At 39.0% G+C, this 10,804-nt stretch overlaps 3 protein-coding genes across 3 annotated transcripts; all 3 read left to right on the forward strand.

Annotated features, from left to right (window-relative positions):
• The first annotated feature begins 856 nt into the window (after positions 1-856).
• Positions 857-2,240, forward strand: LOC137298649 (serine-enriched protein-like). Its single transcript, XM_067830933.1, has 4 exons — positions 857-941; positions 1,174-1,426; positions 1,709-1,917; positions 2,077-2,240. The coding sequence occupies exons 1-4, from the start codon at positions 857-859 to the stop codon at positions 2,238-2,240; spliced, it is 711 nt and encodes a 236-aa protein (XP_067687034.1).
• A 2,570-nt stretch (positions 2,241-4,810) lies between these two features.
• On the forward strand, positions 4,811-6,189 carry LOC137298650 (serine-enriched protein-like). The gene is made up of 4 exons (XM_067830934.1): positions 4,811-4,895; positions 5,121-5,373; positions 5,657-5,865; positions 6,026-6,189. Exons 1-4 carry the CDS (start codon positions 4,811-4,813, stop codon positions 6,187-6,189), a joined length of 711 nt encoding a protein of 236 aa, XP_067687035.1.
• Positions 6,190-8,766: 2,577 nt separating this feature from the next.
• On the forward strand, positions 8,767-10,143 carry LOC137298651 (serine-enriched protein-like). Its single transcript, XM_067830936.1, has 4 exons — positions 8,767-8,851; positions 9,077-9,329; positions 9,612-9,820; positions 9,980-10,143. The coding sequence occupies exons 1-4, from the start codon at positions 8,767-8,769 to the stop codon at positions 10,141-10,143; spliced, it is 711 nt and encodes a 236-aa protein (XP_067687037.1).
• The last annotated feature ends 661 nt before the right edge of the window (positions 10,144-10,804 follow it).

Below are 10,804 nucleotides of genomic sequence, written 5' to 3' on the forward strand. Positions count from 1 at the left end.
AAGTTTGTACATCTTCAATAATTACTAAATTAACCTTATAAGAAATGGATGTTTGCTCTCTAATACATAGTAGTTCTTCTTTCGGACGAATCTGCATTTTAACTCCCCGAATGTAACGTTATATGTTATATTTTAGAATGGAAATATTTGACTACAGGCAGTGTACATTTATGCATAATAAATTACAATTCATGATCTCCACTTCACTGAGTTCAGCACAAGTGTGACGTAACCACGAATCGTATACGGGCTGAGTGTAGCTATAGCATGCGTTGCTTTACAGTTCATTCTGGCAGAGAGACCACCTACTAACTACCAAAAACTAAGTTAAACCAACTTCAGTTCACTTCAGGAGGTTGTCAATACACAGCTTTCATTGACGACTCTTGCGATCACGTTAATTAATTACAATGACCGTTAGTTCACTGACGTTAGCTTTCTTTTCAATCTGTTTAAATCATTTGCCAATGTTGATCCTCGTAATTGAATAGTAAAAATCACTGGAATCAAACACCTTTACCTAATCTCATCCCACTCTATTGTTTGGAAAGGATTAACTATTGATCGCTAATTTGATGCTTAACGATCATTAATTCCCTGATCCCTGCACACTGCTTGGCATTTGTCACGTGACCACAGCAGCACAAGTAAACATTACAGTGTCACGTTCGTTAGAGTGCTAAGAGCGTTGGCGTGACATAATGTAGTGATCAGTGTCACTTTGCGTTTGACCACGTGATATTAGACAAGGGGTATTAAAGGTTTCTTGCAAAGGCCCAAGCATCACTGTCCTCTGGCAACTGAAGGCACAGCTATTTTCCTTCTTCTGAACGGAAAACACCCACATTTTAGCAGCATGGACAGATGTGAATCTCGGCTTTGCCTCCTTGACAACGACCTCTTAGAAAGTACATCGAACATTTTCAACAGAGATAGCGAAGGTTAGTTAATCCCCAGCGGCATTATATATGCTAACGGTCACGAAAGTGAACCAATCATATTCTGACTTCCGTTCAGTGTACTATCCTAATCAAATGATGTTTGTTCCAAAGCAAACAGAAATATCTCCATCGTTATGTCAAACTATTTAAAAGTCTTTACCCTTGTCTTTTACTTCGACATAACTTGACGCTGAATGTCATGTCAAAGACTAAGTTTCTGTACCATTTTCAGATGCTAGATCGTCGGGCTATGAATCTTGTGACTCACTCACCCCGCCGCCGTCACCACCTTCAACTCCATCCTCCAAAGTCAGGACGCCATCTGCTGGCAAAAAGGAGGTAATGATGTACAGCAACATGGCGGACCTGTCGGAATGTCTGCAGTATATTACTGGCATGCAGGATTTGTGTGACGTCACTTTTCTTGTTGGAAACCGACAGCTTCCTGTTCATGGAGTGAAGGCAATCCTGGCTACCAGGAGCAGGTAAATATCCCAGTCAACGAAAACTTCTTAATGGTGTTTCCTTCTTAAATTTCCCATGCCAAGATCGTTATCAATGGGTCTATTCTAAGTGGAAGTGCAAGCTACGGCAGAGTTAAATCATACACATGTACTGGTTATCAGCAGTTCAGTTAGTGCCAGTGATTCAACGCATACTTGACATCACATAGCACCGTATTTCCTAAATATATTTAAACATGTAGTTCGAATTTTTCTATTAGATATGAACCAGAAAATATTAATATCTGTCTTTCATCGTTTCAGGGTCTTCTATCAGATGATTTTGCAGCACCAGAGGAAGGTCACTGAGTCGGAGAAACCCAAATCTCGACTAAGAATGAGAGCCAAGTCAAGTGTCAATCTTAACAGCAAACTCCAAATCCCAGTCCCAGATTACGACCACGAAGTCTTCTCTAATCTTGTCAACTTCTTACACTCAGGTCGTGTCAGAGTACAACTTGGAACAGTCACAGGTAAGCAGCAATAGGTTTTTATACCTACGTAGGTTGTTTCCATACTTTTTAGAATGCACAGCAATTACTATGTTTCAATACAACTGGCATTATAACTTCTTATCACACTAATGCATCAATGTAGCATACTTCTTACAGTCTGCTTCCTTTTTTGTACAGGTTTATTTTGTGCTGCCATAGAATTTGGGCTGAAAGATCTGCAGAAGGCATGCTGGGACTTCTTGAAACGGTGTGGAGGCGAAGATCAGAAGAGGGCATTGATGACGTCAACACAAAACTATCTCAAGAAGAAAGGAGCTCAGAAAATCTTGACGCTGTTGTAATTATGTCAGGTCGACATTTGCTCCAAAGTCATCGACTATTCACATATACAAACTTTGGAACCATTAGTGCTTCAACTGACATTTTGACAGAACATTGACTGCCACCAAGATGGCACTGGCCAAGGTGATCGCAATGAGAAGTCATTTCATATCCTATTGATTCTCAAGCTGCACAGAATATCAAAGGTTGAGATTGCAAACGTATTTTGAAATTAAGAAATCAGATGTCAGTTAGTTAACTGATCTCAGTGTCCCTTGTGCTAGTTCAGTGTGAGAGAAGAGATTGATTAAACTGATGATTTGTCTACAAGTAATATAGGAACCTTTAGCCAGAGAGTCCTGGCAGGTCTGAGAAAGGTGGCTCTGTGCTGAGAATGTTTGATAGAAGTAACGTTGTGTAATATAAAGAGGAATACTGTAATTCTCTTCGAATGTGTATGTGCTATATATGTACTGTTATGCCTCTATGGGTGTTGCCCAGTTTTGTTTCTGTTATCAAATGCAAATAAAATCAAACTTGCTCGTTACCCTTTGTTGGCTCTCTCAATTCCTATGTTTTGGGCATTTGGTGTCGACATTCTTACTTAAATCTACCATAGTTTGGCATTTGTTACGAAAAGAACTCTTCACATTTTACATAGTGCGTGCATATCAAATACAGAACAAAATATTATATTTGTCAGGGATTGACTAGACACATCTTCTTTACTTTAGACATAAAAGACTACAAGACAAAATAACGCAGTACCATGAGTCCATTGCATATTATCCAAAATGGTTCAGTTTCTCGAACTGCATTCTTTGCTCAAGCCACATCGCTTTGGCTACCACAAATTCATATTTTCTCTTATCCTCCATTGCTTTCTCATAAGCGAGAATGCATGGCCGTTCACTTCATCATCTCCTCATATCTCATCACATGGCAGACACAAAACCAATTAGTCCTACTGTTGACTAAATGTCATACTGTTCACATGCTCGATGTGTTGAATTGGAAAAATGGGGACATTAATAGTATTGTTTTATATGCAGTATTTTAGCAATATGACGATGAAAGACACCTAAAATAGGCTTCACGCATTGTATCATTTGAGGCTATGAAACATGAATAATTGGAGTAGCACACAAATAATTTGAACGCAGGACTGTCCAATCACCACACTAAATTAAGGGAACAGGGAACGCCATCTTGATAGACGTCGAATGGTAGCTGCCAAATATGTATTTCGTCTATGCACGAAAATATGACTTCCCCATTGTTGTGATGGGACAATCTTATGACATTGCAAAACAGTCATTTTCGGGTATCTTCACTTAATTCGGTACTGAGCTATATACTCCTTGCCTTATATTTCAATGAATCAAGTGCATCTATGGAAATGTAATTGTTATTTGATCAAAGAGAAATAGCCATATTAAAAGATGACTAAATATTTACAGTACTACACGGAAGGTGATACATTAGAGGCCATCGGCTGAACGGTTCTTTGAAAACGGGTACGACAATATCTCAGAAACTCATAACAATGTGTACAGGAAAACTGGTGGACTGGGATTCAAATGATCTTAGACAATTCATTTCTTACAAAAACGTTGATCATCCGTACAATACTCTAACAACATACCAGTATTCTCGGTTATGCTGGGAAACAAGCTCATTTGCATGTCAAAGAGATGATTTGGTTAAGGAAACAAACCCTATTCATTATATATCAAGTTTGTACATCTTCAATAATTACTAAATTAACCTTGTAAGAAATGGATGTTCGCTCTCTAATACATAGTAGTTCTTCTTTCGGACGAATCTGCATTTTAACTCCCCGAATGTAACGTTATATGTTATATTTTAGAATGGAAATATTTGACTACAGGCAGTGTACATTTATGCATAATAGATTACAATTCATGATCTCCACTTCACTGAGTTAAGCACAAGTGTGACGTAACCACGAATCGTATACGGGCTGCGTGTAGCTATAGCATGCGTTGCTTTACAGTTCATTCTGGCAGAGAGACCACCTACTAACTACCAAAAACTAAGTTAAACCAACTTCAGTTCACTTCAGGAGGTTGTCAATACACAGCTTTCATTGACGACTCCAGCGATCACGTTAATTAATTACAATGACCGTTAGTTCACTGACGTTAGCTTTCTTTTCAATCTATTTAAATCATTTGCCAATGTTAATCCTCGTAATTGAATAGTAAAAATCACTGGAATCAAACACCTTTACCTAATCTCATCCCACTCTATTGTTTGGAAAGGATTAACTATTGATCGCTAATTTGATGCTTAACGATCATTAATTCCCTGATCCCTGCACACTGCTTGGCATTTGTCACGTGACCACAGCAGCACAAGTAAACATTACAGTGTCACGTTCGTTAGAGTGCTAAGAGCGTTGGCGTGACATAATGTAGTGATCAGTGTCACTTTGCGTTTGACCACGTGATATTAGACAAGGGGTATTAAAGGTTTCTTGCAAAGGCCCAAGCATCACTGTCCTCTGGCAACTGAAGGCACAGCTATTTTCCTTCTTCTGAACGGAAAACACCCACATTTTAGCAGCATGGACAGATGTGAATCTCGGCTTTGCCTCCTTGACAACGACCTCTTAGAAAGTACATCGAACATTTTCAACAGAGATAGCGAAGGTTAGTTAATCCCCAGCGGCATTATATATGCTAACGGTCACGAAAGTGAACCAATCATATTCTGACTTCCGTTCAGTGTACTATCCTAATCAAATGATATTTGTTCCAAAGCAAACAGAAATATATCCATCATTATGTCAAACTATTTAAAAGTCTTTACCCTTGTATTTTACTTCGACATAACTGAATGTCATGTCAAAGACTAAGTTTCTGTACCATTTTCAGATGCTAGATCGTCGGGCTATGAATCTTGTGACTCACTCACCCCGCCGCCGTCACCACCTTCAACTCCATCCTCCAAAGTCAGGACGCCATCTGCTGGCAAAAAGGAGGTAATGATGTACAGCAACATGACGGACCTGTCGGAATGTCTGCAGTATATTACTGGCATGCAGGATTTGTGTGACGTCACTTTTCTTGTTGGAAACCGACAGCTTCCTGTTCATGGAGTGAAGGCAATCCTGGCTACCAGGAGCAGGTAAATATCCCAGTCAACGAAAACTTCTTAATGGTGTTTCCTTCTTAAATTTCCCATGCCAAGATCGTTATTAATGGGTCTATTCTAAGTGGAAGTGCAAGCTACGGCAGAGTTAAATCATACACATGTACTGGTTATAAGCAGTTCAGTTAGTGCCAGTGATTCAGCGCATACTTGACATCACATAGCACTGAATTTCCTAAATATATTTAAACATGTAGTTCGAATTTTGTCTATGAGATATGAACCAGAAAATATTAATATCTGTCTTTCATCGTTTCAGGGTCTTCTATCAGATGATTTTGCAGCACCAGAGGAAGGTCACTGAGTCGGAGAAACCCAAATCTCGACTAAGAATGAGAGCCAAGTCAAGTGTCAATCTTAACAGCAAACTCCAAATCCCAGTCCCAGATTACGACCACGAAGTCTTCTCTAATCTTGTCAACTTCTTACACTCAGGTCGTGTCAGAGTACAACTTGGAACAGTCACAGGTAAGCAGTGAAAGGTTTCTATATCCACGTACGTTGTTTCCATACTTTCTAGAATTCACAGCAATTACTATGTTTCAATACAACTGGCATTATAACTTCTTATCACACTAATGCATCAATGTAGCATACTTCTTACAGTCTGCTTCCTTTTTTTGTACAGGTTTATTTTGTGCTGCCATAGAATTTGGACTGAAAGATCTGCAGAAGGCATGCTGGGACTTCTTGAAACGGTGTGGAGGCGAAGATCAGAAGAGGGCATTGATGACGTCAACACAAAACTATCTCAAGAAGAAAGGAGCTCAGAAAATCTTGACGCTGTTGTAATTATGTCAGGTCGACATTTGCTCCAAAGTCATCGACTATTCACACATACAAACTGTGGAACCATTAGTGCTTCAACTGACATTTTGACAGAACGTTGACTGCCACCAAGATGGCACTGGCCAAGGTGATCGCAATGAGAAGTCATATCATATCCTATTGATTCTCAAGCTGCACAGAATATCAAAGGTTGAGATTGCAAACGTATTTTGAAATTAAGAAATCAGATGTCAGTTAGTTAACTGATCTCAGTGTCCCTTGTGCTAGTTCAGTGTGAGAGAAGAGATTGATTAAACTGATGATTTGTCTAAAAGTAATATAGTCGGGCTGAACCTTTAGCCAGAGAGTCCTGGCAGTTCTGAGAAAGGTGGCTCTGTGCTGAGAATGTTTCCCGGAAGTAACGTTGTATAATATAAAGAGGAATACTGTATTTCTCTTCGAATGTGTATGTGCTATATATGTACTGTTATGCCTCTATGGGTGTTGCCCAGTTTTGTTTCTGTTATCAAATGCAAATAAAATCAAACTTGCTCGTTACCCTTTGTTGGCTGTCTCAATTCCTATGTTTTGGGCATTTGGTGTCGACATTCTTACTTAAATCTACCATAGTTTGGCATTTGTTACGAAAAGAACTCTTCACATTTTACATAGTGCGTGCATATCAAATACAGAACAAAATATTATATTTGTCAGGGATTGACTAGACACATCTTCTTTACTTTAGACATAAAAGACTACAAGAAAAAATAACGCAGTACCATGAGTCCATTGCTTATTATCCAAAATGGTTCAGTTTCTCGAACTGCATTCTTTGCTCAAGCCACATCGCTTTGGCTACCACAAATTCATATTTTCTCTTATCCTCCATTGCTTTCTCATAAGCGAGAATGCATGGCCGTTCACTTCATCATCTCCTCATATCTCATCACATGGCAGACACAAAACCAATTAGTCCTACTGTTGACTAAATGTCATACTGTTCACATGCTCGATGTGTTGAATTGCAAAAATGGGGACATTAATAGTATTGTTTTATATGCAGTATTTTAGCAATATGACGATGAAAGACACCTAAAATAGGCTTCACGCATTGTATCATTTGAGGCTATGAAACATGAATAATTGGAGTAGCACACAAATAATTTGAACGCAGGACTGTCCAATCACCACACTAAATTAAGGTAACAGGGAACGCCATCTTGATAGACGTCGAATGGTAGCTGCCAAATATGTATTTCGTCTATGCACGAAAATATGACTTCCCCATTGTTGTGATGGGACAATCTTATGACATTGCAAAACAGTCATTTTCGGGTATCTTCACTTAATTCGGTACTGAGCTATATACTCCTTGCCTTATATTTCAATGAATCAAGTGCATCTATGGAAATGTAATTGTTATTTGATCAAAGAGAAATAGCCATATTAAAAGATGACTAAATATTTACAGTACTACACGGAAGGTGATACATTAGAGGCCATCGGCTGAACGGTTCTTTGAAAACGGGTATGACAATATCTCAGAAACTCATAACAATGTGTACAGGAAAACTGGTGGACTGGGATTCAAATGATCTTAGACAATTCATTTCTTACAAAAACATTGATCATCCGTACAATACTCTAACAACATACCAGTATTCTCGGTTATGCTGGGAAACAAGCTCATTTGCATGTCAAAGAGATGATTTGGTTAAGGAAACAAACCCTAATCGTCATATATCAAGTTTATACATCTTCAATAATTACTAAATTAACCTTATAAGAAATGGATGTTTGCTCTCTAATACATAGTAGTTCTTCTTTCGGACGAATCTGCATTTTAACTCCCCGAATGTAACGTTATGTGTTATATTTTAGAATGGAAATATTTGACTACAGGCAGTGTACATTTATGCATAATAGATTACAATTCATGATCTCCACTTCACTGAGTTCAGCACAAGTGTGACGTAACCACGAATCGTATACGGGCTGAGTGTAGCTATAGCATGCGTTCCTTTACAGTTCATTCTGGCAGAGAGACCACCTACTAACTACCAAAAACTAAGTTAAACCAACTTCAGTTCACTTCAGGAGGTTGTCAATACACAGCTTTCATTGACGACTCCAGCGATCACGTTAATTAATTACAATGACCGTTAGTTCACTGACGTTAGCTTTCTTTTCAATCTATTTAAATCATTTGCCAATGTTAATCCTCGTAATTGAATAGTAAAAATCACTGGAATCAAACACCTTTACCTAATCTCATCCCACTCTATTGTTTGGAAAGGATTAACTATTGATCGCTAATTTGATGCTTAACGATCATTAATTCCCTGATCCCTGCACACTGCTTGGCATTTGTCACATGACCACAGCAGCACAAGTAAACATTACAGTGTCACGTTCGTTAGAGTGCTAAGAGCGTTGGCGTGACATAATGTAGTGATCAGTGTCACTTTGCGTTTGACCACGTGATATTAGACAAGGGGTATTAAAGGTTTCTTGCAAAGGCCCAAGCATCACTGTCCTCTGGCAACTGAAGGCACAGCTATTTTCCTTCTTCTGAACGGAAAACACCCACATTTTAGCAGCATGGACAGATGTGAATCTCGGCTTTGCCTCCTTGACAACGACCTCTTAGAAAGTACATCGAACATTTTCAACAGAGACAGCGAAGGTTAGTTAATCCCCAGCGGCATTATATATGCTAACGGTCACGAAAGTGAACCAATCATATTCTGACTTCCGTTCAGTGTACTATCCTAATCAAATGATATTTGTTCCAAAGCAAACAGAAATATATCCATCATTATGTCAAACTATTTAAAAGTCTTTACCCTTGTATTTTACTTCGACATAACTGAATGTCATGTCAAAGACTAAGTTTCTGTACCATTTTCAGATGCTAGATCGTCGGGCTATGAATCTTGTGACTCACTCACCCCGCCGCCGTCACCACCTTCAACTCCATCCTCCAAAGTCAGGACGCCATCTGCTGGCAAAAAGGAGGTAATGATGTACAGCAACATGGCGGACCTGTCGGAATGTCTGCAGTATATTACTGGCATGCAGGATTTGTGTGACGTCACTTTTCTTGTTGGAAACCGACAGCTTCCTGTTCATGGAGTGAAGGCAATCCTGGCTACCAGGAGCAGGTAAATATCCCAGTCAACGAAAACTTCTTAATGGTGTTTCCTTCTTAAATTTCCCATGCCAAGATCGTTATCAATGGGTCTATTCTAAGTGGAAGTGCAAGCTACGGCAGAGTTAAATCATACACATGTACTGGTTATCAGCAGTTCAGTTAGTGCCAGTGATTCAACGCATACTTGACATCACATAGCACCGTATTTCCTAAATATATTTAAACATGTAGTTCGAATTTTTCTATGAGATATGAACCAGAAAATATTAATATCTGTCTTTCATCGTTTCAGGGTCTTCTATCAGATGATTTTGCAGCACCAGAGGAAGGTCACTGAGTCGGAGAAACCCAAATCTCGACTAAGAATGAGAGCCAAGTCAAGTGTCAATCTTAACAGCAAACTCCAAATCCCAGTCCCAGATTACGACCACGAAGTCTTCTCTAATCTTGTCAACTTCTTACACTCAGGTCGTGTCAGAGTACAACTTGGAACAGTCACAGGTAATCAGCAATAGGTTTTTATACCTACGTAGGTTGTTTCCATACTTTTTAGAATGCACAGCAATTACTATGTTTCAATACAACTGGCATTATAACTTCTTATCACACTAATGCATCAATGTAGCATACTTCTTACAGTCTGCTTCCTTTTTTGTACAGGTTTATTTTGTGCTGCCATAGAATTTGGGCTGAAAGATCTGCAGAAGGCATGCTGGGACTTCTTGAAACGGTGTGGAGGCGAAGATCAGAAGAGGGCATTGATGACGTCAACACAAAACTATCTCAAGAAGAAAGGAGCTCAGAAAATCTTGACGCTGTTGTAATTATGTCAGGTCGACATTTGCTCCAAAGTCATCGACTATTCACATATACAAACTTTGGAACCATTAGTGCTTCAACTGACATTTTGACAGAACATTGACTGCCACCAAGATGGCACTGGCCAAGGTGATCGCAATGAGAAGTCATTTCATATCCTATTGATTCTCAAGCTGCACAGAATATCAAAGGTTGAGATTGCAAACGTATTTTGAAATTAAGAAATCAGATGTCAGTTAGTTAACTGATCTCAGTGTCCCTTGTGCTAGTTCAGTGTGAGAGAAGAGATTGATTAAACTGATGATTTGTCTACAAGTAATATAGGAACCTTTAGCCAGAGAGTCCTGGCAGGTCTGAGAAAGGTGGCTCTGTGCTGAGAATGTTTGATAGAAGTAACGTTGTGTAATATAAAGAGGAATACTGTAATTCTCTTCGAATGTGTATGTGCTATATATGTACTGTTATGCCTCTATGGGTGTTGCCCAGTTTTGTTTCTGTTATCAAATGCAAATAAAATCAAACTTGCTCGTTACCCTTTGTTGGCTCTCTCAATTCCTATGTTTTGGGCATTTGGTGTCGACATTCTTACTTAAATCTACCATAGTTTGGCATTTGTTACGAAAAGAACTCTTCACATTTTACATAGTGCGTGCACATCAAATACAG

Source organism: Haliotis asinina, chromosome 10 (genome assembly GCF_037392515.1).
Source record: "Haliotis asinina isolate JCU_RB_2024 chromosome 10, JCU_Hal_asi_v2, whole genome shotgun sequence".
NCBI lineage: Eukaryota > Metazoa > Mollusca > Gastropoda > Lepetellida > Haliotidae > Haliotis > Haliotis asinina.

What these genes read in the sequence shown, in the direction of transcription:
- LOC137298649 (XM_067830933.1), top strand. Translation starts at nt 857, where the DNA reads ATGGACAGATGTGAATCTCGGCTTTGCCTCCTTGACAACGACCTCTTA. An exon ending in TTTCAACAGAGATAGCGAAG is followed by an intron (nt 942 to 1,173) that starts GTTAGTTAATCC and finishes TACCATTTTCAG; the next exon opens with ATGCTAGATCGTCGGGCTAT. An exon ending in ATCCTGGCTACCAGGAGCAG is followed by an intron (nt 1,427 to 1,708) that starts GTAAATATCCCA and finishes TCATCGTTTCAG; the next exon opens with GGTCTTCTATCAGATGATTT.
- LOC137298651 (XM_067830936.1), top strand. Translation starts at nt 8,767, where the DNA reads ATGGACAGATGTGAATCTCGGCTTTGCCTCCTTGACAACGACCTCTTA. An exon ending in ATCCTGGCTACCAGGAGCAG is followed by an intron (nt 9,330 to 9,611) that starts GTAAATATCCCA and finishes TCATCGTTTCAG; the next exon opens with GGTCTTCTATCAGATGATTT. An exon ending in ACAACTTGGAACAGTCACAG is followed by an intron (nt 9,821 to 9,979) that starts GTAATCAGCAAT and finishes TTTTTTGTACAG; the next exon opens with GTTTATTTTGTGCTGCCATA.
- LOC137298650 (XM_067830934.1), top strand. Translation starts at nt 4,811, where the DNA reads ATGGACAGATGTGAATCTCGGCTTTGCCTCCTTGACAACGACCTCTTA. An exon ending in TTTCAACAGAGATAGCGAAG is followed by an intron (nt 4,896 to 5,120) that starts GTTAGTTAATCC and finishes TACCATTTTCAG; the next exon opens with ATGCTAGATCGTCGGGCTAT. An exon ending in ACAACTTGGAACAGTCACAG is followed by an intron (nt 5,866 to 6,025) that starts GTAAGCAGTGAA and finishes TTTTTTGTACAG; the next exon opens with GTTTATTTTGTGCTGCCATA.